The following is a 24,986-nucleotide window of genomic DNA, read 5'->3' on the forward strand; positions in this document are numbered from 1 at the left end:
GGCTCTAAATATTGTGCTTTTTAGCATTCATTACTTCTGCATGGTTTATTCCAAAACATGAGACATCACAGACACCAGGCAATGCACTGTCATCGACTCAATGCCTTAGAAACGTTGAAGGAACGCATAAGGATTTTCAGTCATTCCCCACATCGCCACCAGACACATTCTTAAGTATCCAGCCTTCTGGTTAACAAGACCGTCATCGGAGGTCATCACAAATCTCCCCGCAGTCACCTTTGTCTTGCTGGGTCCCCATGAACGGGGCATACTGCAATGTTGTTCTACAATTCTTGAATCACAGTTTAATTTGCTTTTATTTGCCAAGTCTCTTAATTAGCACTCCCACCCCAGATCAAACACCACAACAGAAGCAGCACCGAGATACTTGGAGAAAAAGAGTCAGGGAAGTGGCTGTGCTCCATGCCATAGTAGATGTATGAATTGAGGCTCGTGACATCTACCCAGTAGAGTACAGGGGGAACAGTGGCTCAGGGATCTGGCCAGGCCTTTGGTTTTGTTCGCGGTGGTTAGCAACAGCACTTCATCTCAAGCAGCTGGTTTGGCAGAGCGGGGTGAGCACCTATGTTTTAGAGAACCAAACACCATGGGTGTGTCTACACGTTCGTTAATGCACCATAGTTACTGTGCATTAAGTTTGGTACTTGGATAACCAAGTACTAAGTCAATGTGCAGTAACTTCTGCTACTGCGCAGTAGCACCGGTGCATGTTTTTTTATTAGGCCATTAGGCAGTTCAAGTCTCATGTAGACATGCCCACTGAGAACCAACAAGCTGAGACTTGTATCAGCAGGTGATAGCGGAGTGAAAGGCAGTATCTTCAAAACTGGTTGTAGGCTGGGGAAGTTAAACAGGGCAGAGGATAAGAAACCCTTGGAGTAACAAGTGCCCAGACCTGCGTGAACACAACCTAAATGCTCTGGACGACTGATAATTTAGGAAACATGTCTGAGTTTCTGCTCGAAAGGCACAGGTGATCTCTCTTTGTGCAGGGCCCTCAGAAGCCATGCTGCTACTGCTTCCAGTGCATTCAGAACAACTTTAGATCAATTGGGAGTCCATCTACTGGTAACTGCAGACGCAGGACGTGGTGTTGGTAACAGTGGATTCCAGGGTGATGAGCCCTTCCAGGTGGCAGCTTCTAAAGGTGGGAGGGAGCAGAGATTGGGAATGGGAGGGCTTTCTTTGATGATTCCTCTCACCAGATCCACCCTCCCCATCATCCAGCACATTATGCGAGGCATTCAAGACTCACACCATCCGCCTGTAATGCAATCCATGTTAGGTCCTGATCAGAGATGCTTTTAAATACTCGAGGGACAACAAGGAGCACCAAGTTAATGAAGACGTGCAAGAGCAGAGCAGTCACCACTGACAGCACAGCAGATCAGACTGTCGCAGAGACCAGACAGAGGTTGGAAGTCCTGATACGCGGAGCATTAAGCGCCAACTCTTGACAGCCTCATACTCATGGGATAATCCAGCCTCTAGCACATGCTAGAGGATATCATCTAGCACGTGCTACAGGATATGATGGAGGGGCTCACAGTAGGCAAGTACTTTGAGGAACAGAAGGGGCGGAGGGGGAGGAGATTTTGTGTGGGCAAGAGGCTTAGAACCAGGGGAACAGGAAGTGTTACATGGCTTACTGCAAAGACGGTTGCCTCAAACCCCCTTGGAGCTACCAGCCTCTTGGGGAAGTCTAACAGAATTAAGTAGGAATGTGTAGAGTACCTTGACGTTCCCTCTCTGCACCAGCACAGCTCCAGACCCAGAGAAGCGTGAACAATACCCGATGCTCTGGAATGGAAGAAGAGGCATCCCCCGGTGGCCCGGACTACTGGCATCTCCTGCCATCCTCCAAGGAGCGTGTTGGGTTTTCTCCGTGCAGTGGAAAGATGCTAATACTGGCAGAGTGTGTGAGAGCACAGCTTGCAATGTGCAATTCTGCTAGGGACCCACATCCGTTGTGAATGCAGCTGACAGGAATGCAGCACCCAAGCTGCAGAATGCAGCGCTTAGAAAAGTTTGTGCAGGGCCATGAACTCCTCACCAGGCAGGAACTGGGAAGGGTGTTGAGTCTGAACAGGCATTTCCAAGCCTCCAGCTGGCTGCGCCTTATTTGCCGAGAATCAGCCTCACATCCCTGCTTGCCAAGAAGTAACCTCACATTAGGAGGCTGGCAGCATCACCTCACCCATGTTTGAACCCAAATTCCCTGAGATGAAAGGATAAATGAAGCAGCTGTGAAGGGAGGTGTGCTGTGTGCTGCCCCAGAGAATGTCCTGTAATATTATTGCAAGGGAATTTAGCACTTAACTAGCACTTTTCATCTAAGTGTTTTGCCAATACTGCTTAATTAATGTTCACACCAGCCCCATGTTCAAATGCGTACTTGGAAAATACTGCATTTTCTCCTGACTGGTGACTGCTCTTTCACATTAGGATATTGTTGAAGTCCGCTGCTGTTAGTTGCTCTGGGGTAGCACTAGAGAACCCTGCTGAGGCTGCAGGGCTGTTAAACAGGAGATGAGACCTGTCCCAAAGCACTTAAAATTGCAGGGAAAAAAGCTGAAAAGCAAATTGGTTACAAGAAAACAAAACTGTCATAAAATCACAGAGAGGCAGGGCTGGAAGGGAGCTCCAGAGGTCACATCTAGTCCAACCCCTGCCTGAAGCAGGATCAGCCCTGTCCAAATCATGCAGACAAATCCATTGTCCAACCTCTTAGTAACACTAATGCCAATCCTGACACAACACAAGACAACACACCTGAACCTGTCACAGAGAAAGCAGGGGGACCATGGCTGCCAATGCCCTGCTTCTGTAAAAGGTTGTCAAGAGATCCCAGGTAGAGACTGTGTCCCTGCTACAAAGGAAGGCAAAACCAGCCCTCCCAGTCCATACCAATCTGACCAGGGGGTCAAATGCCTTCCTGAGCCCAAATATGGTGTCAGTCTGAACCTGAGCAGAGGGACAAGACTCTCTAGTCAGGAACATCCAGCTTTAAGTCCCAGCAAAAGCACTGGCACAGCCCAGTCAAAATCAAAGCAAAATTGACACCTTTTATCTATGTGCTCCTCCTCTAGGTCTTTGCACTTCAGGGCATCTCTATGAAGAGTTCTCAAGAGAACAGGGAGAGAAAGCAGCAAGACAAGAGACTGTCTGCTTTATCTCTGAGGTAAGGGGAGAACTGTAACTGGGGAGAAACTGCCTCTTGTATCATTTAAAACAAACCCATTACTGACAACGTGCTATGGATTGCAGCAATGTGTCATTTCATCTACTGAGAGGGAGGCCTAATCAAACAACAGAAGAGAATTGCTATTGCCCTGAGAAGTGAGGCTGTAACACTGATCCTTTTGGAAGAGCAAATGATGATATCTGACATCGCTCCTTTCCGAGGCACAAACACACGAGTGTCAATACGGGAAGACAGGTGCCATGAACCGTGACCTCAGTTCGTTTCACATCTTGACCAGATCTGGTGCCCTGGAGCAAATATCAGTGCGGCCAGAAGCACTTGGTAGGGTTGGAAGTGGGAGGTTTCAAGCACTTTCCCAGCTTCTCGCAGCCTGGAGGGGCCCAATTCTGTTAAAAACCAAGATGGAGAAATAACATCAGTTCTAAAGAACAAACACGTTGCTAAGGTCTGCAAGACAGGATAGATGTAATGAGATCTGAACTACAAGAGCTCTTTTTAATTTTCACTGCACAGGATCACCGTTAAGCTCTGCCTGAAAAAGGCAGCTCCATTTGTGGCTGAGGCTGGCAGGTTCAGTCTTCCTATCACCTTGCAATTTAATCCATACAGTCTTTGGGCAAGCCCATAAAACCCCTTTCTAACAGAACCTCCTTCCAGTAAGAGATCCAAGAACCAGGCTCTTCAGAGAGATCTGACCCCTTCTTTTGCATTAACACGATGGGGAAATATACCTGCGCCCATCTGGCAGAACCTTTGGAAGGAACTAAAATTGCAAACACCCAACACACTGAGAGACATTTCTGGAGGGAGCAAGTAAAAAAGCAGCAGCCTCTGAAGGCTGAGGGTGAGAGAGATAAGAACATTTGCGTTTTAATGAGCATTTTGATGGATTAGCTCAGGAATTGATGGATTAGGAGGTGCTTAGATGACAACTATTCCAAGTCGTGTGAACCACAGCGATTTGCCTCCCTTGTTTTCATGTTCCCTGAATTATCTTGTCCCAGCGTGTGTGCAGCCGGGTAGAAACAATGTCAGCAAGGAAACACTGCAGTTGCCTGCATCAAAAGGGGTTACTAGGAAATGGTAGGGGGAATAGGTTTAATTTTTTCCCCAAAATCTACAAGCTAGCAAAAATTACAATAAGGGATTGCAATAAAATTAATTCAAAGGGCCACAGTCCTTCTTCTGCCTTTGGAAACCCTCTTTCCTCTGCTGCCAACTGAGAAAACATCCGCTAGTAAAACGCTCATCTTCTCCTGTCTCGGTGCCCAGTCACCTGTGGGAGATCCCTGCTGACAGTCATTAAAGGTTAGTTGTGCTCGGACCTACTGCCTTATATTTATTTTAACTGAGCCCTTTGTGCTCATTTTAGAAGCAGATTCCTGCAGGGGGAGCGAAAAACAAATAATGCTAGGGAAAAAAGGCAGGAGCAGGTCTACATTGCACAGAACCAGCGACAGATGGCAGTGATGCACCAGCAATCTCAGCAGGCTTGGAAGGACAGCGAGGAGGGGGATGTTGTCTGAAGGCTGTTCCAGGGAGACAAGGCCCCCTGCAATATGGGAGCAATTGCTGCTGCTTTCTACAAAGGTTTCTAACTTTCTAAATGCACCAGGATGACTGGGAGTTTCATGGGCTACACATTCAGCTGGAGCAATGGAACAGAGGGAATTTTTGCTCTTCTGCATGACTAGGTTGCATCTGTTTCACGCCTTGAGATCCAAATCCTCTCTGCTGTCATGAGTCTAAACTGTTAGTGTCTGAATACCTTGGATGGGCTGGAAATCCTGCAGACAGGGAAACTGAGGTGGTTCCCGTGCATGCAGGTGATCCCTGTAGGGTCTGTGCTCTGTGAGATCACTTCCACAGACAGGGGCTCCCTGCACACAGAGGGCAGGAGGTACCAGCAGGCAGATCGGTGGAACTTGCATCCGTACTGAGATAGGGGCAGCAACTACAAAGTGGTACATCTGCTGTCCTCCATGCATGATTCCTGTCCCCTCTCCCTGCAAAAATACTCAATGTCCAGATCAAACAAATGGGCTCAGCTCCAGCAGCAGGATTTGGGATGCAGGGCTGGGTGCCTTCAGACCCTTTCAGTCCATTTATCATCCACTATTACTGAGTGATGAGTATTGATTAAAGAGAAAGTTAAAAGAAAAAAAAAAGATAGCAGGACAGAGGCACTGTTTCTTCAGCTGCTTCCCCTGCAGAACACCCAAGAATGAAGAGATGGCATAAATCTTATGAGGTGACCTTCCCTGTCTCCTTACTAATGCATGATTTCCCCCCCTTGTTTTATATTCTGTGGCTATTTTTCTGGCTGGAAGCAATCCTCAGCCAATGGGATTTCCTCTTTTTGCCTTGGGGGACCATTCCACAGTTAGGATTTTTTTTTCCTGCTTTTTAATCTATGTTTTCCTTCCCTCGCTTGCGTCCTAGTCTTCCTAGGCAGGTCCCTTCTGTCTACCCAAAATCATTCTCATGATGTGAGATTTGCCCTTACATACTGACCAAACTGTCAGGTTCAGGGGGTGCTCTCTAGAAATCAAGGACTCTTCAACGCCGTCTCGCTTGGAAAAAAAATCCCCTCTATTCCATATCATTCGCTGTGTTGTTAAGCCATGAAGACTGGAAAAAATTAGTATTGGGTGCTTGGAAGATACAGATCAAGAGAGATGGGTGCCAAGGTATCAATTCCACTGCTGCCAAGCCAGCTGAGTTTCGGAGATTTCTGGAGGGGGTAAGAGAGGAGGAGCAGGTGCTGCAGATACTGTGCTCTCTCTAAGGCAGAAAGTTGCACCGTTTATCACGGCACGTTGACAGACTTTCCAAATGCAATTCCAGTAACTTTGTGCTGACCCTTCTGCACAACTCCACTCCCCAGGTAACACACAGCTGCAACTGCAGTGGAGCAGCCAGACAGCCCTTCAAAAGGGCTATGCAGGATTTTGTCCCCTCACCAACCTGTGCCAAGGGAGACTTTCATGCTTTACAACACACATTATGTGCCAGAGATGCTCAAATGTACGTAGGGTCTAATTCCCTTACCATGACGGCCCTGTCGCATATGTTCAGCTGTGGTTCTCCCGGCACCAAGGTCGCCTTGTGCTGGTCAACGATGGGGGATATTCGTTTCATAACTGCTTCGTACTCAGGGCTGGCAAACCTAGAACAATGTGGAAAAAGAAAAAAGCAGGAATTATTATTTAGATGCTTCCACAGAATCTGGCTTCCTGCACCATCTGTTTAGGGGACAGCTTCTCACTTGAACACTAAGCTGTGGTGTGCTTTGGGCTGCTGGAAAACTGATACGGTGCAATCTATGCTGTCTGCCTGTGAGTTTCCAGACATTTAAAGTGTTAGGACTTAAAGAACCCTTACAGAGGCCCACAACTGATTAGCTGAGGTTGGGTGTCTGTGAGAGTTGCATGACAACCCTGCTCTGGGATATTACAGAGGGCAGCACGGACCAGCCCACCAGGTTCATACCTAGCTGAGCTTCTCCCATTAGGAGCTGGCAGCCAAACCCCCCACCACTGCATGCAAGCTGTTGTGATCCTCGTACCAGGATTATTACTTCAGCAGGTATTTAAGTGGCTTGTGCTATATTTTGCAACACTAATACTTCGTGCTTCTGAAATGGAGGATTAATACCCAATGATCTCATTTTGTCCATCATATCATGAGTCACATAGGAAACCAAATGACAAATTGGGAAACAAGGTCCTGTCCCCAGGCTCCTTTTGCTGACAGCCCATGCTGGCCACCAGCCCCACGCTCCAGGAAATTTCCTTCTGTGAAAAGCAATCACATTCTGAAGCCCAGTGATGTGCCAAGAGTTTCCAGTAAACCCTGTAGATATCACTTCCCCTCGGCAGCCTTCCAGAGAGCGCTGATTGCAGGCATGGGCCAGAGCTCTGCTGGGAGAGAACCGGAAGGGAATTTGGAATGACAAGCTCAAGCAAGCTAATCTGTCTCTCTCACACCCAGCTAGCTGTATCCTGGTTTAATGGACACACTTGGAGGTTAGCATCAGGGCTGGCGACACGAGTTGGGCGGACCATCACAGTTGCAAAGCTCCCATTTCCCCACACAACTGCCACTTATTTCTGTTACCAGAAGACTCTATGGGCTGTTCAGAAAATTAGGGGCCAGTCACAAGCTTTGCAGGGTCCAAAGACCCTGACTGACCAACACAGCTTTAAATTCAGTTATAACCCAGCTGTATTAGTGGAAAACATAGCTGTGGTCCAGGAAAAGCGTATATAATGTGTGCCAGCCTGTGCTGTCTTCCCATCATGCAGCACAGTTTGCCATAGTTCATTGGGAAGAGGAAATTTTGACCCGACACCAGTTCCTGGTCCTTTGAAAGATCCGAGTGGTGATGCCCTATTTACTTAAGTACACTGGGCTTTTCTAACCAGGTACCCACCATATTTGCCAACTTATAACCAACTGGTATTCAGTATGGGCTGAAGACATTTCCCCAAAGCACAGTTGGAGCATCTTGGTTCACCCAATAGTTCTGCACCCCTAAAGCAAGGTATAGACTGATGTCGTACTGAATGCTGTTTCTAGCCTGAGTTTAAGAACATGCAGCCTAACACAGTTTAGCTAACACTTTTCTGCTCTGAAAGGTATTAAGAGGGCTGGCGTGTTGTAGTAGCCAGGATGTGTGTAAGAAGCGAGGGTTTTTGGGGTGACATCTTCTATTGGACCAACTGCCGGGAGAGATGTTAGCCAAGCTTTCAGGCACAAAGTGTCCTTCTTTGAGGTCTGTGGAAGAAGCAGGTCCACCTATGCTAAATGCCAGAAAAAACAATGCCCATGTGTGCTAAAGTTTAAAAAACCAGGCTGGAATGCAAAAGACTTATTCAGATCAACTTGGAGGATTTTAAGGCCCAGCTTGACAAAGCCCTGGCTGGGATGATGTAGTTGGGGCTGGTCCTGCTTGGAGCAGGGGGTTGAACTGGATGTGACTTCCTGAGATCCCTCCCAACCCTCATTTTCTATGATTCTATGACTTACAAGGCACTCTTCAGCCTGTAAAGTAGCATCCAATGAGCAAGACTAGTCCAGTGTTTTTGGTCATGTTTAAAAACATCTGAACACTACCCTTATTTAATTATATTTACATGCATGAGTGTGTTAAGGGGGAGTGTCCTTTGTTCTGTTTAAACTGGGATCATCTTGCACTGCTTTATCATCATCTTGCACGATATGCCAGCATACTTGGCCATGAACAGAAGCAGAACCCCTATCCCCTATAAGCCTGCAGCTTACTTAAGATAGAATTACCTCTTCAGATACACAATATGAGTCAGTGTTCATGTCGTGTCTCCAAAACACACAATTGGTGACTGTCTAGAGCAGGTTAAAATTGCTCAGAGCCTCAGGGAAGCCTGTTTGGAGAAGGGATTGGTAATAGGAATTTGATTAGCACTCAAGTTATAGGGGTAACCAATCTAAAAGCTAAGCAGCGGGCTGCTAAAATAACTAGAAAGCTGTCCTACTCATGTGAGTAGTCCCGGTATTGTCTTGGGTGGGAAATGCAGGATCAAGCCTCAAGTGCAGAGCTTGCAGTATTTCCTTTAAAAACGACAATATCCTCCATACAGGTGTTTGAACATTATTGTTTGAGCGAAGCTCCAGACCGCTGTGCCTCTAGGGCATGCTGCATTTTGTATTCTAGTTCAACAAGCCGGCTGAAGGCAAGCTGGGAATAGCAGTGAAAGAATGAGCGCGCGCGCAAGCAGGGGTGAGCAGGTGGTGTTGTGAGGAGTTTGCTAAAAGAGATCCCCCAGTGTACATGAAATTATTCCATGCTCAGAATGAACGAGCAGAGTGGACAAAGTCCAGGGTCATTACACTAATTGACACTTTACCTCCAGGAAGTCTCTGGAGAGCCAATCAGGCCTGGATTGTGAGCGCTAGGTCCCAGGCACAGGTGTGGCCTGCGCTTAGTTCATTTAGTGTAATTGTGCCTTGGCAATCTGTTCTCATCTCTTCCCTCTCCAAACAGCTCTGTGTGTAACCTGCTCTGTTATTAACCCCACTCTGCCCCAGTGAAATCCTGGTTTTGGGGAAAGGAGAAATGGTTTAACGCTCTCTTAATCAAAGCAAGAGATCATCTTAATCTTCGAATCTTCAGACGCATTCACCTTCTGGTTGGCTACAATTGTGAGGTATAGGGAACAGCCTCACAACAGCTTTCTATTTCTGCTTATCAACAAACCCTCATTGCAAAGCATGCCAGATGCAATATTGTCACTCTTCGTTATTTATCCAGATCTTGGTCTTTAAATGCTACCTATTCCTGATGATTAAATACCTCCTTTTTATTAGTATTTCTCATTATTAACTAATCACACATAAAGCCTGATAAGCTGATCCTCAGTGCTGGAGTTTCCTATAGAGCTCTCCCCTCAACTATCTAAGTCTGGATCTCATCCTATTATTCAGCCTTCCTTTGTTTCTTGTTTCCATTATCAAGTTCAATCTCAATTTAAAAACTGCTTGGCGGGAGATGGGGCTCTGCAGCCGAGAGGCAATGAGCTGCCATGATTGGGCAGAAGCAGGAGATTAAGGCAACCAGAAAGAGGGCTAAAATGCACGAAGTATGGACCATACCGCAGTCATCTTTTATTTTGCAAGTTTTTAGGGGCACTGAATACAATGGCTCCTAAACCTGGTGGATCATGCTGTGCTGAAGTACCACAGTGCCTCTAACACCATCATGCTAACCGTATGCAAAGCCCCCCATGGTCTGGCTTTGAGTGATCATCTCCCATCTTTCCATTGTTCTTGGCCTCTGTCTGAGGTTCCAGCTGGCTCCATCCAGAGGCAAGGCCCTTCACGGGGCAAAAAGGCCTGTCTAAGGAGCTTCCCTCCTGGGTATGTCCATCAGATTCCTCCTGGTAGCTGGCTACCTGGAAACTATCAGTACAAGCCCTGTCTATTAGTCTGGGTCACGTCTGACAATTAACTGCTCTCTCTTCCTGGGGTAGGACTTGTTCAGATTTTCACAGCTGCATTTCTTTAGATTTGAGCAGTTGATTCTGCCCTCCCCACCATCCCAATAGACCGGCTTTGTTTAAATGCTAGCTGTAAAACAGAGTCTTCCTGACGTGTGCACTAAGCACCAGAAAACTTTGGCTAGATGCAGATTTTAAAGCTATCTGGATATCCAGATCTTTGCACAGGGGGGAGAGAGAAAGGGATGGAAATCCTCTGTGTTCACTGCAGACCTGTGGACTGATTTGTTCATTTAGGCACAGGTGACAGCAGACTGCACTCATGTAGGTGTCGGGGGGGGGGCCTGCTCCTCCCTTACAAATACAGTGCCGTATAAAATCTTTTTGCAGGACACTAGAAGTGGGTCTGGACTGCAGTAATCGTAGGCATGCCTTAGTGAGCTACAGTTCTAGCCAGTTTAGGGCCTGAGTCTGCAGCAAACCCTTTCTCCCAGTGGAAGAAACAGAAGTAGCCAAGCCACACCATCATCTTCCTTCCTAAGTGGGAAGGGAAGCAATTCTTTGCACTGATTAGGTGCTATGCAGCATGGAAACAGCAGATGAGTCCTTGGTCTTTCAGGTGACAGGCCTCTAGAGAAGGGTGGTCCACCTCCACTGCTCTATCAATTTTGCCACCTTCAGGAGAGCTCAACATACAGGCTGAAAGGGGAGGACTACGAAGGAAAAAGGGGACCGGGGCAGAGTCCAGGTGTGCTGCAGCAGTTTTGTCAGAGGCCTGAAGGGCAAGAAGTTACTTGGATGCAACGCCCCCAGCCTGACTGCATAACTCAGGGTATGTCAGAGCCTCCTAGCAGCCAGGCTAAAACAGCTGCTGGGCATGGCTACAGCCTCACTAAAAACCAGATGCTGCCTCTGAGCTGCTGCCATTTCCCGGCTTTTTTGGGATGCATTTTTCCTAAGCATTTCTGTTTTCCATCACAGCCCTTTGTTTCGCTGAGTGAGTGCTTTAACTCGAGTAGGTGGCGAGGCTGCTTTTCACATGCACCTACTGCTCGTTGGTTGACAGGGTAAGACTTGCTTTTCTGTGCCTTCTAATTTTGCTGCCAGGACTGATCTGTGGACATGGCAGGTCTCTGCTGCAGGTTCTCCAGTGCCATATGTCAGCAGTTTGCTGCTTCTGCTCTGCTCAGCCTATTTAATTTCCATAACCATATTTACCATCCTCAGTCACTGAATTCCTACAATTTTACTCTGGATTGTCTCATCTGTGGTTAGTGAATCTGATCGGGTCCATTGCCAGGAGCACTGACTGCACAGCAACAGAAACAGAAACACAATAGCCTCCAGTAGATCTTATTCACTCTTGTAAGGTAGACAGTTTAGGTGGGTATTCTTTCCCACCGCTGCTGGAGTGTCTGCTACGGCTATACATGCTGCCTTAATGCTATTCCTACTCTTAGAACCTTATTCAAAGAGAGGGCCCTCGCGTCTCTGAATGCTAATCTCACATGATTTCCCATTGCTCATAATCAAAGATAACAGAAGTGACTGGAGAATAAAAGACTGAGGGGAATTTAACAGCAAACCTTAACTTCCTGAAAGGTGGCTGCAAAGAGGACAGAGCTGGACTATTCTCAGTGGGGGCAGATGACAGGAAAAGGAGCAATGGGCTCAAGTGGCAGCAAGGGACACTGAGGTTGGATATTAGGAAAAACTCTCACTAGGAGGGTAGTAAAGCACTGGAACAGGTTACCCGGAGTGGTGGTGGACTCTCCGTCCTTGGAGGTTTAGAAGACCCAGGCAGACAAAGCCCTAGCTGGGATGATGTAGGTAGAGCAGAGGGCTGGACTAGATGTGATATCCTGAGCCACCTTCCCATCCTCATTTCTCTGATTCAATGACTTGTTGCTCCCTGGTTCACCAAAATAATGAGTGGCAGGACAAATTTCCAGACTTTAACAATAATTTTCCCATTATTTCACTGCTGCTTGCAAATTTTAAATTTGAGGCACTGGGGTCCCACAGTGACTTGCCTGGACCATGTTATTAGTAATGCGCACTGTTCATTTTGAAGAGTGTCTTACCTTGTTCAACTTCTAGTCATGTTTCTTTTTCTTTTTTTAATAGACCTTTTTATGAGGCGCTGCTCTGTCCTAGGCCAGCTACTTGTCAGCTGTTGCTCCACCTTGTTAAAGCACCTGTTTATTGGCCAATTTAATGGTTCAAATTGCAGAGGTACCAAACTATGGGCTAGGTCAGATGACAAGCCTGTAGCTTTCCCAAGATAAGCTTATATCCCTTTTACCTTGTGTCCTATTCAGCCGTATTTCTCCTCTGGCCCCAGGCACTGGGATGACTTATTTGCTCTAAAAGATGCTCCTGGAGGTGCTCTAGGCCTGCTGCCTGACCTACACGCTTCCTGACAACCTTTCAAATGTCTAACCCCTGCTTAGCTGACACAAGGCAGCAGGTTTCCGTTGTCTTGATTGAGGCTTCTCACTGTAATTCTCAGCAACTTATTCATCGTTTTAATGCTCTCTTCAGTGCTCCTGGTCCCCAAGCTGCAGATAATTTGCCAGGGCTCTCCCTCAGTGCAGCTGCTGCCATTTCCCTCTGGTTAGATGGCAAGGCTCCAGCACAAGTCTTCCTGTGATTATCCCCCGAGTGACTCTTTGTTATGCACCATTTTTGCTGTGTTGCTCCTTCTCTTCGTTTTTAGAGGGTAACATTTCTACCCTGAATAGCAAGGTCAGATTGGCTCTGTTATCCATCAGGTCCTCTCTCCTCTGAGTTTCTCTGGGAGATTCCTCCCCTCTTTTCTGGTCCCACAATGAGTATAATTAAGTCCTTGATGGTTCCTACAATTTTTTTTTTTAATCTGCTTGAAATAGGCATTTTTGTGAGTGCTGCTTTTAAAACAAAAACAAAAACCATGCAGTAGTTGGATTCTGAAATCATCAGCAAATATCAGTAAGTGTTTACAGCTTCCATGCATTTCTGTAATAGTCAGGTATGTTGTTTAAAGTCAGATCTTGCTACTTATCTAGTTCCAGAACTGAACAAACGCCGAGTTTTGGATCAATGCCCAATCACTCAAATCAGGTGACTGTACTTAAGGGCATTAATGACCAGGCATTAGCTGGCACTGCTTATTTATGATTGAGATTTTGCACCTCTCGCCTAATTTAGCAGAGTGCTCTTCAGCAAGAGATTTATGCTGCCAGTTCTTTTGTAATGTCAGAGCTTGGCTCACAAATACCTCCTCTGCTGCAGCGGGCTGGGTGTTTTGTTTGCATTTGATGCTGCACCACATTTAGTTTTATGCTACCTGCTTGTGTTTTTACTATCGTAAGGTATTTCAGTGCAGGTACCTTTGGATGGCACGTTCCGATTCAAATAAAAACTGAAGCTTTTTTTTTTTTTTTTTTTTATACGATTGATTACGAAGGTGGTAGCAACAGATTATTTTGGTGGCTCTCTCTAAAACGTTGCTTGAATGCACCTTATCCTTGCAGAGATGAGTCCCGGCATGGTACTTGAGGCGTGTACAAAGCTCAGAGAATCCAAGAATTTTACAGAGGAAAGACTTATTAGATCATTTAGTCCTGTCTCTGACATATGCTGTAACAAAAATATTCCACTGGCTCTAACTTAAACAGGAAGACTAGTAACTGTGTCCAGAGAGGAGCCTAAATATTGCTTAGACTTACAGAAATGTTGCTGCTCCATATGGCAAGTGCTAACATATGATCTTATATTAAGAAACCTTTCAAATGACAAAAGATGCAATGGATTCAAACCTTACCACAAAAGACAGAGGTAAATCAGGGCTCATACTGGTACCTGTATAGAGTCAAGCTACCCTTTTAGCAACCAGTGCCTGGGTTTCCCTTCGAGAAACATAAGTGTAAGGGACTCCCAGCAGGCAAGCTGCCAAGGGGGGATAAATTAAACTAAATAAAAACACGCACCAGTAACATCCCCACAAATGAGGATAATTTAATTACCACACAGGATAGGAGACCTACTTTCCATGACGCTTCCAATGTGACCGGAGATGAGAGAATAGCAACATTACGTGCTGCAGAAAGGAATATTCATTTACTAAAAAGAGGCTTTCTATTAGGGTCTGCATATTAAATAACATCGTTGCTTTCCGTAATCATGTCATAATCTTACCATAAAATTCAATCAAGGCAACAGCTTGTGTGTGTCCAGAAAGCAATAGCACCATATGAGAAATGACTGCAGATGTAACTCTGGAATTTAGTTCAAGCCTCAAAACATAGTTGTTAAAAGGAATACTTAAGCAATAAGGCAGCAGATGCCTTGAAGATTCTGCATGGTAAAGTCTCCCCAGCTTCAGACCAACACAGACAGCCTGCAAAACCACACTTAGGTAGTAACGTCCTAGCACTGGATTTTTGGAAGGGGCTATTTCTGCGCCTCCTCTTCCTAAAACAAAACAGCTATTAAACCAGAACAGGATATAATCTCTTCTGGAATCCCTACTCAGCAATGCAATTTTACTGAACTGAATTCTAAATACAACAGCAACTGTAAGGAATAAGATATAAGATGGATTTCGCTTGTTCATTAGCACTGAAATGCAAGGGAAAGAGCGAGCTAATGTGATGGGCTTCTGAAGAGCTTCATATGCTGCGTAATGTACCCCTGGGGTGCTCATCTGTTATGTGAGAGAAGTGAAAATATTTTCCCTCTCCCTTTCTCTCTGGTGAAAACACTAAGTGGACAGTATGGGCTCAGCTCTGTTGAATGTAATGGAGTGAGTGCATCCACTCAATTATTTAAAATGCTTGAGTAATTGCAGCCCTGTCAGTTCAGAAAGCCTCTCTTTGCTAAAGCCACCACACACAACCATTTCTATGCAGAGGGTCGTGGCAGCACCAGTTTCTGCTTTATTTACTAATACATTCTATAAATCAAAGCCAGTGGGAATGAAAGACAGCATAACCCAAGTCTCCCATGTCCTTCTGTTTAAAAAAAAAAAGCATTCTTCCTGATCAGTAGAGAAGAGGTGAGCCCTTACCAGCCTTTGGGGAGAATGCTGTAATTAAAGCAGCAAGGCAAGATTAATTTGTGGGTTGTGCTGGCTGATACCAGTGTAATCTCTTGCCAAAAACCCAGGGATTAGGATGGCTGCTAGAGGTGCAGGCTACACACTTCACAGAGAACGGGGTTAAAGGGCTGACACCACCCAAAGAGCTCTCAGGACAGTGCAGAAAGTTTACCAACCAAGCTTCCATGAGCAGGGCTCTGGCATGCTTGAAAGCTTCCCCGGTCAGGACAGCATTTCTGTGATGGGCAGTGGTGCTAAGACTCATCAGAGCATGCCGACAAAGGAAAGGGGCACTTTTCCCCCTTGGGAGCAGAGGATTGCTGCAACCTAACTCAGGTGTGCATGTTCAAAGTCACCAGCTTATTACTCTGCAGCTGCAGAGCCAGTCCTGTAATTGAGGAGCAGAAGGGAGGACGATTCTGCCTCCTTCCTGCTCAGTCAGGGGTAGCTGGCTGCAAGACAGGAACCACTACACTGAGTCTCTCTCTGTCTCTCTACCCCACTCCTTCCCTGCCTGTTATTTAGAATTATGCTCACCTGTCTACGCTTTCTAGGATCCAACACTTGATTTTCATATAGAAACACCTACGGAGTCAACTGGTTAACTGCATAGACATGCAAGTGTCACTACAGCCCGCAACATGACATTTATGTAGATGTACCCTCTCATGCTGCAGCATCACAGATTCCCTATAAGATGCCTTGTGCTTCCACACACCTGTAATGTACTCCTTCATTTTGCCTGAATCACTAAATTGAAGGAACTGGCTGTGGAGAGCAGTACTGAGGGACTGCACTTTCACATCCTCCTTTAGACAGTGGTCATCTCACAAAATACTTATGATAGCAACAAACTGGTATGATGAACAGCAAAACCTGTCATCTAGGATGTACTGTGCCACCCCAGTCAATTAAGGTAATTTATTTTACCCAAAGGAAACAAAAATTGAACAGCAGCATTATTAAAGTAAGGTCCTTAGAACTATAGGAGCAAATATGTCCACAAGAGAAGTGATAAACACTAAGGAAACCAGCCCTTTGGTTAAAATCGTAATATCCTGTCCTCGTCTCTGAAGAGTCCCCTCACACATCCTTGTGACGCAGAACTCTAGCCACAGACACTTCCATATTTTGCATTAGTTTTTTTGCTCACCGTACTGGATACTTCTCCCCAGGGTCCCTCCCCAAATGGAAAAGCAGTGGCAGAAGGGTGTGTTCCTCTTGAGTATGCGTTGTCACTCCTGAGATGTTTTGTCCAGGACAAAAATCGATGCCCTGAGTTGGAAAAAAGAAAATGGGTCAATGAGATGATGGGACGAACGGATGGGTTTGAGCTCATTTATTTAATAAGTGATGGATGCAAACAGTGGACTCTATCAGAATTTGCATCTGGAGCATGACTTAACACAGGCCTCACATTTCTGCATTATTAAAAATCAAAATCTCTCTATAAAATATTCATTGAAATGAAATGGCAAACAAAAGACAACAAGGAGGTCATTTAATCACAACTCTGCACATATAAAGCATCCCCTCTTTCTTTGATTACCAAGGTTCAGAGCTATGCTGACTGGCTGGGGCCGCTGTTTTATAGGAGGGAAAATCCAATAAGATATGAAAGAGCATCATCCCAGGAGGTGATAAGCACCCACAATTCCCCTTGGCTTCGATGGAGGCTGCAAATGCTCAGCATCTGAGTCAGACCCCAAAGACTCATTTCGCAGAAGGCAGCAATAAATTGGGTTATTTAAAAGAGTCAGGTGTGTTTGTCTCTGTGATTTACAGCTTTTGGTTGTTAGCCAGGGAATGCTAGGTGGGCTGGATGCTCTGAAGTAAGTTTGGAAAATCCCCAATATCCACCATTAAAATCTGTTGCTGCAAGTCAAGTGTTCCCCAACAGCAGGAGCTGTTGGTGCAGAGGCCATAGTTACCTGGACGCTTCAGTTGTTAGCAGCAGCGGGTTAAGTCCTTAGTCCCCAGCCCAGGGATCCCCAATGCTGTCTGTTCAGAAATCCAGAGCAGTGCACACGCCCTGCATCTGCGACTCCCTACACTTTGCCAGGTTTCGTCTCTCCTAAACTCCAGGCAATTATTAGCCAGATGTCAACTCCCTAATAACCCAGAGCTTGGCCTAGAGTCTTACGGGCTATTTTAACCCTGGGAATAGCAAAAAATTTTAAAGTGCTAATTTCACTGAAGCAAAAATAAAGCAGGAGGCCCCACGGACTAGCACGAGCTAGCACCTAGCAGACTTGTTAAACCTCAGAGTTTTACAATTCAAGCTAACACACTGTGCTATTTACAATTCCTCAAAATGCCAGAGACACAGACAGGGACCCAGAGAAAAGGTAAATGGTAATATTTAACCGGGGGTGGGGGGGGAAGCAGTTGTGCCATTTGCTTATAAAGCAAACAAACTGAAAGGCTTTCTCCAGATGTGAGCAGCATTTGATTGGCAAACAATTTTCCAAAAATATCCTGCGTGTTTTAATGGACAGCTGGTCAGCGGAGCAGTTAATATTCTGCTTTTCAATAAAGCAAGGAGGTTAGAAGCCCATGAAATCCCATTTATCTGCACAGAGCTATAGATTCCTGAATCAGTGGCTGGAAAAAAAAATAAGAGAGCGGCTTGATAGGTTGTAGCAGGCTACCAATAATGGACTTTAAATGGGTACAAAAATGATTGACCTTTTAACCTTCTGGTAGGATAGACCTCTGAGATTGAATGAGGTTTTAATAGTGGAAAACAGAACTTAAAACAAAAACAGAACAGTTAATGGAAAGGTATCAAAGCCGACATAACATACAAATTATAATTTGGATGCAGATCAAACAAGCTATTTAATTAAGAGTCTGCTAATTGGTGCACTGCTCCACTAATGCAAATGTTTTAGTTTGAGGGAAGAATTTATTCTCTTGGGCATTCGCTTCTATGTTGCTCCGTATACATTTCACCCTTTGCTTCTCATATAATCCTTGTAACAGGAGCGCCAGAGCACATTCCAGATTACATCCTGCAGATTCCCGAGAAAGAAGGAAGCTTCAACATAGGGGTCTGGTAGGCCTTGAAAGCCAGTTCCTTGTTCAAACTTTATCTACCTGGGGCGGGCAGATGGAGCAAGACAATCCTTTCAAAGAAACAATTCAATGACACTGATAAATAGCAGCCCTAAAACATGGCTTGGACCATTATGAAGCCCTTTAAAGGGCCATTTCTAAAACCCTTTAATTTTATCTCCATAAAAGAGGGCTCATTATTTCATTTTTCTGATTTACATGGTGACGGTCATAATCAAAGGATGGGAGGGAGGGACTAAGCTGGACAACTTAGGTCCTGTGCGAATACAAGCCCTGATCCTGCATAGGTGCTGAGATCCACCGGCGCCGTACAACACAGGACCTTACACGGCTGTGTGGAGATCCCAAATGGCAGATACACTGCCATCCATCAGGACCAGGTTTGTATTCTCAAATATTATGGAGGCCCTCTGCCCTTAAGAGCTTCCAAACCAGTCTCTACCTTTAAAAAGCCAGCTCTCTGCTTTACTGGGGAACAATAAAAACTAGCGTCAGTGTGGAGGGCATATGATATCCCTGTTTGCAACTCAAGAGCCTTGATCCCATAATCTATTCTGCATATTGATTTCAAGGGCTCACCTGACTGACCCGGGCACTGCACATAATCATTAAAACCAGGAACTGGTGAGTAACCAGGACGCTGGACACCACGTATCAGAGTATGATACCCAGGAGGATGTCTGAAGATACACAGATACGCTGTATAAGATGGAGCGGGTGTCTCGCAGCACTGAGAAAGTTTCCGATGCATTGACAAGAGGGAATGCTAGTCACGCTCCAATGCGCCTCACTCTAAAGTCTTATTAAACAGGTACCTGTGAGCCTCTTTTTTAACAAAAGGCATTTTGCCAAAACTTGGCATTTGAGACCTCACGGTGTTGTTGCCCAAGACGGTAGAGCAGCTTATATTCTGAAGAAGAACAAATTTCCCTGCTTAAATAGTCTACCTGTATTCTGTCCCATTTGGTGCTTTGTAAATTCAACGCTGTTTTCAGTTTGTGAAAAGAAAACAGCGCAGTGTCCGACACGAATCAACTGAAAGCCCAAGAGGCCTGTCTGGACCGTTTCCCTTTTCTGGAGCTGGGAATTTTAAATCAATTCTGCGTTGGGAAGCATTTCAAGATACAGACAATCCACCCATCTGAACATCTGGACAATGCCTCTAGCAGCTTGGGAAGCATGCCAATTAGGTTGTGTGTGCTTGCCAGGAGTGGGGAGGAAAGGTGACATGCAGAAAGATGCTAGACCTTCCCCTGCTGGGATGAAAAACATTACCCTTGGTGAAGAAAGCATGATAAGCAGTTTGCCTGCCCCTTCTACCCCTCCCCAAAAGCTGGAGTGGGCTCCAATGGCAAGAAGGATGCAAAGAAAGGAGGGAATCCTTTCTACGTACTTGGATGGTCAGAGATCAACAGAAGAGAATCTGAAACCACGTCATCAGGCAAGGATTGTGTCCCATTCCTCAATAAATAAGGCAATCTAACTGCACAGGACTCAGAAGCTATACCCGAGGGCCGTGGCAGGCTCATGTACAAGGCAAGACAGGTCAGGTTGGCAGCTGGAGCAAAATGATGCGGCTCCATGGACATTGATGGAGCTTTGCCAATTTGTGCCAGCCAAGGATCTGGCCCCAATATACCTGGCGTCCCAGAGGCCACCCTAAGCAGCACCACTTAAACAGTAACTTACTTCAGACAGGAGAGGAGCAAAGAATTGATCCAGTCCCCGCCCTCCTCACCGCCAGACGTACTGCATTGTTTCCTTAAACATTTTCTTGGAGAGACTGTTAATCAGGAGGTGCTTTTAACTGGCTATTGATCCTCAGCACAGCTCTGGTATTTTACTCTCCATGTTATCAGAGGCAAGATGCATGCTGACCAAAAAAAAATAAGTGACCTAACACAGGCTGCTGCTTGCGTTTTGGCAGATCCCCTAAGCGAGTGTACAAACCAGCTCAGGAGGATGCGCCTACAGCACTGCTCAGTGTGCGGCAGCCAGCTAAAACAGCATCGGATGACTTGAAAGCAGCAGCCAGAAGCAACTCAGTTGGTAGGGCAGATGCTTTGTGCTGCTGCACAATCTTGTCCGTTGGAAGGGAATTGCCACTGAGCTCCACTGAACTGTACCCCCTCCCGTCTGCTCCAAAAGCAACCGGATGCTTAAGGGGCCAGGGCTGCCTGTCCTTTCTTCCTTGCAACCGTATAACTAACCTCAATTTTTTCCCCTTCAGTAAGAACTACTGTTGGTTGCACAGCTTGTGCCTCAATTTCCAGAGCAAATGGACCACAGATGCTATGTCAATATAGACATGAGACAAATGCAGCAGTTTGCCAGGATGGGCTCTTGGCCAAGTGATGGAATCACCACTTGTGTTAATGTAAGCCCTCCGGCAATTCATCACCCTGGCACTCTCCCAGACTGCTCCGACTTTACAAGTGACTGCGGATTACAAGAGCAGCACAGCAAACGCTGGACTCCATCTCCTCATTCCAATGCACAAAACCCAGAGCAACAGCAAGAGAAGTATATTAATAGTAGGGGAGGGAAAAAACCCACTAGGTGGTTTGAGTTAGGGATCCCCGGCGCTGAAGCGATCTGCTGTTTCGAGTCAATGCCACAGCCCTGGGAAGCAGCAATGCTAAGCCAAACCCTTCAGATCTGGAAGACCGAGCGATTGAACACCTGAACATGCTGTTGCTGCTTTCTCTTGGCAGCTGCTTCAGCCCTGTTGAACAAAAATCGCGTCTAATGTGTTAACTGTCTGGAAGGGACCGGAGAAAAGAAGCGAATCAAAAAGTCTCCATCGGCTTTCAAGCTGGAGCGATCGATGGCTAGCTCATATGCTCAGAGGACCACAATCAAATGTCATTATTTGTGAGGTTCTACTTGACTTCACATCCCCCTCGCAGAAAAGGCTTTATCGATCCCTTCACGTTGACGAGAAGGGCAATCAGAACAGACTGCGGCAAGAATAACCCCTTTGGCATTTTACATTAAAACAATAGGGCCTTCTCTCCCTTGCACACAAATCGTTTAAAGGTACAGTAGCCTTTATGAAAAAAAAAAAAAAATCACTGAAGATTACTAACAAGAAACTAAGCTGACAGCAGAGGCCGACTCTATCAGCCACTGCCTGAGACACCAAAGGGCCTTTTTTTTCAAAAAATATATATTTTTAAAGATCTAGTCCAAGCTCCCACGACTGCTGCACAATATTTATGCTGTGTTGGAGCAACCTCAGAAGTAGGCAGAGGGGAGAAGCATCAATCTCCCAGTGGCTGCAATTCTGCCTCCTTGCATGGGGTAATTAAACTATGGGTTCTTGAAGAATCCTGCTATCCCTAGGAAGGCAACCAAGTAACTCCTCCAAGAAATCCCAGGTTTCTTTATCATTACCCTCTTGCAGGCCCTGAATAAGGCACACCTGTCTGCCTACTCAAGGGAGGGTTAAATGCAGCTACCCCCTCCCCTTATTCTGGCCTTCTGCCCAGTTCAAGCCATGGGATTTCTCTCAGCACATTCCCACTGGAGTTAGGCCATGCCTTTCAGAACAGCATCTGAGCTGGATTTAAATGTTTCCAGAGATGGAGAATTTGCCACAACCCTTGGTAAGTTGTTAGCCATGTTAAGTAACCTCACTGATAAAACAAAAATCCTCCTAAATTAGTTTAGCTTCAGCTTCCAACCAGTTCTTCACTCCCTTGGCAGCAACACCGATTCTCTAGCCTGACATATCATATACATAGCTGTTCATGTCACAGTAGATTTGGCTGGGAGAGCAAGATGGCCAAAGAGTAGGACAGGAGAAGGACCTACACTCTGGTACCTATCAGCACAAAGGCAAAGGACAGCAAGAGCCACATCCTCTAGCAAGTAAAAGGCATGGCAGCTCTGTGGGTTTCAGCTGGCTGAGTATCTAGCTCCAAATGAATCCTGCTGGTGGTTCACTGTCACACCACTGAGGCAGAATATGGGCAGATTATCCCCTCTCCACTGCCACCGCTTCTTTTCAAATGCCAGGGGAAAACAACAAAGTTAGTTTCCTATTACATCACGAGCCGATTCTCCAAATGAAGTCTGGGGCTGTGCAATTCTGATAAACTTCTGCTGGTCTTTTTTTTAATAAAAGTCTCTCTCCCCAATACAGCTTGCAAGTTAAATACCAAATTGTTTAGAAATTCTATAACATAAGGTCTAGGCAAACTTCCTTTCCTCCCTCCTAGTCACCAGCTCCTGAACATTAGACTGTTTGAACTGCATAAACATGAAATCCCTGTAAATCAGAAGCTTTTTATGGTATGAGCATGACAGCTAGGTAAATATTCCTAATGGGAGCATCCAAGGTAGTTTACAGACAAAAGGGATCTGAGCCACAGAGCCCTTAGTCTCACTCACTCCTTCCAAGTGCATTTATCTTTCCTTCCCTTATGCTATTTGAGAAAGCAGCCATTCAAAACTGGAAGTTATCTAAATAATCAAGTAGAGAGGGCAGGGGAAAATGGCGCTGCATGCAACACCTTGGTGCTAGGGAAAAATGATAAATGATTTATGGAAGGAATCTGATTAAAAAAATACTGGGTCTGGAAATTAAATAACAACAAAAAAACCCCAGCACATTTTCATGTTTGTGAGTGATGACATGAATTTTAATCCCAAATCATAATACAGATGATGGAGACTAGTTAGGACCCATTAATAACATGGGAGTTTAATAAGGTAAAATAAGACTGTGAACCTGTGTACTGTTGGCATGGGATCTTTGAAGTGTAAATATACCCAATGCCGTATGGGGGGGGAAGTCTGGTTCTCTGTTTTACACACACACACACACACACACACACACACACACACACACACACACACACACACACACACACACACACACACACCATGTTTGCTTCCTATAATGCTGCAATCAAGCAATTAGCATGTGACCTGGAAAACTACAGTTCCTCAACCTGCCCCAGTTCTTCTGAACCAAACCTGAAAAGCTTTAAGTGGCCAAAAGGCATGTGTAAGGGCAGATCTGCGAGCACGATAACAGTTTGAAGTGTTCCAATACCAAAACAAAAGAAGGGTTCTGCTGTTTTTAATGGCATTCCCAGGCCTAAAAGACCTAAATAAAAAGAAACCAAGCATGGCTTAAAAATACTGCAAGCTGCCTCTATTAAATAATTTTCCATTCTGACAATTAACTAGGGAATTTCAAGAGCAAACAGAGGTTTAGCTAAAACGTGAAACTACTCTATAAAAAAATTTAAAAAAAAAACCAACAAGATACTAAATTACCCATAAAATAAATCTCCTGAAAGACCCACAGACAGCTGTCTTGACATATCTGGCCAGCGTCAGACCTGCTTTAAAATGACTGCAGCTCCAATAAAGACAGTGAAATATACCTGCTTGTATGAGGTTGGAGTTTGGCACCAGAGTGAGTTTCATGTCTAATAAATCTCTGCGACCGGCTCTGATATTTAAGTAACAATCCAGTCAGGAGGCCCTACAATTACAGGAGGCAAAACTTGCTGTATTAGCCAAAGCCCCGGTGGCTTGGCAAGTCAAACTCACCGAACACGTGTTCTGCTCGCAGTGGAGATTTCTAACGTCACACGTATGCATTCATTAAAATCCATTTGCTGTGAAACCCAGAAGCAAAACTGGCCCTCCAACTCTGCCAGAAGAACTTTCACCCCAAAATTAATGTGACCAGTAAAGCCAGTGTCTGCAAAGAGGGACCTGGCTCTAGCATGTATGAAAGATGAGCCCAGGAAAAAAAAAAAAAAAAAACAGAAATCAAAACAAAAATCAGAACTATAAAAATATTCTGCCTCTCAATGTCTTCTTGTTTCTAAAAACTTACTAGGGTTGTAATTAAGGCCTGGAGGACGTTAAAGAAGAATCGGAAGAAATTTCAGTCCCAGCTTCCCCTCTGCATGTTGTTAATGGTTAGTCTGTCCACTAATGTGCTCCAATTTTACCCACATCAACCACATGTGATACAAGCTGCAGGAAAGCAAGTGAATTTTTACTCATCTCTGATGTACAGTATAATTGCTGACTTTTATCAGCCAGTAGTTAAACAAAGACTTAGAAAGAAAGAAATATTCCTTAATTGTACAACTGCCACTGCTCACAGTGAGAAAGTCTTTGAAATGAGTAACTGGTCCCCATTATCAGAGCTACACACACATTCAGACACGTACAAATAGGTTTAGATCAATGCAGTTATCCCCCCCACAAAAAAAACCAGGTATGCAAGTGTACGTATGCACTTGTATTACAACAGAGAGCAATTACTCATACCTGACATTATCTCCTGTATATATGAAAAGTGCTTGCCTCTGAGCATTGTGTATACAATATATACACTCTCTCTTCCAGGGTCCCCATGCAGAGGGGAAAAAATCTTTCACGCTCCTTCTGTATCACTTGTGAGATACAAGCTTTGCTCTCACACTTGTGTAGACAAGCCCATTATATTGTCCCCTTCACGCAGTGATAACATTGGCCACAAAGTGCAATGCACCTTTACAGCCCCGAGTACCTTTCTTTTGGTAAGTACGTTTGGCACTGCCACTACAAATCCTAGGGCAACATCAACTCCTTGACCCTCACAGGACTTGCA

At 45.4% G+C, this 24,986-nt stretch overlaps 1 protein-coding gene across 4 annotated transcripts in view; it reads right to left on the minus strand.

Annotated features, from left to right (window-relative positions):
* Positions 1-3,066: 3,066 nt before the first annotated feature.
* Positions 3,067-24,986, minus strand: part of GALNS (galactosamine (N-acetyl)-6-sulfatase) — a 46,045-nt gene continuing 24,125 nt past the window's right edge. For all 4 annotated transcript variants that reach the window (XM_019536032.1, XM_019536031.1, XM_019536033.1 and 1 more), the window contains 3 exons: positions 16,437-16,558; positions 6,278-6,395; positions 3,067-3,612 (listed from right to left, as the gene is read on the minus strand). In XM_019536032.1, the coding sequence (XP_019391577.1) occupies positions 3,526-3,612; positions 6,278-6,395; positions 16,437-16,558 (327 nt within the window). In that variant the 3' untranslated portion in view covers positions 3,067-3,525. The remainder of the gene's footprint in view (positions 3,613-6,277; positions 6,396-16,436; positions 16,559-24,986) is intronic.

The sequence above is a fragment of the Crocodylus porosus genome, unplaced genomic scaffold (assembly GCF_001723895.1).
Source record: "Crocodylus porosus isolate Cpor-Errol unplaced genomic scaffold, CroPor_comp1, whole genome shotgun sequence".
Classification (NCBI taxonomy): Eukaryota; Metazoa; Chordata; order Crocodylia; family Crocodylidae; genus Crocodylus; species Crocodylus porosus.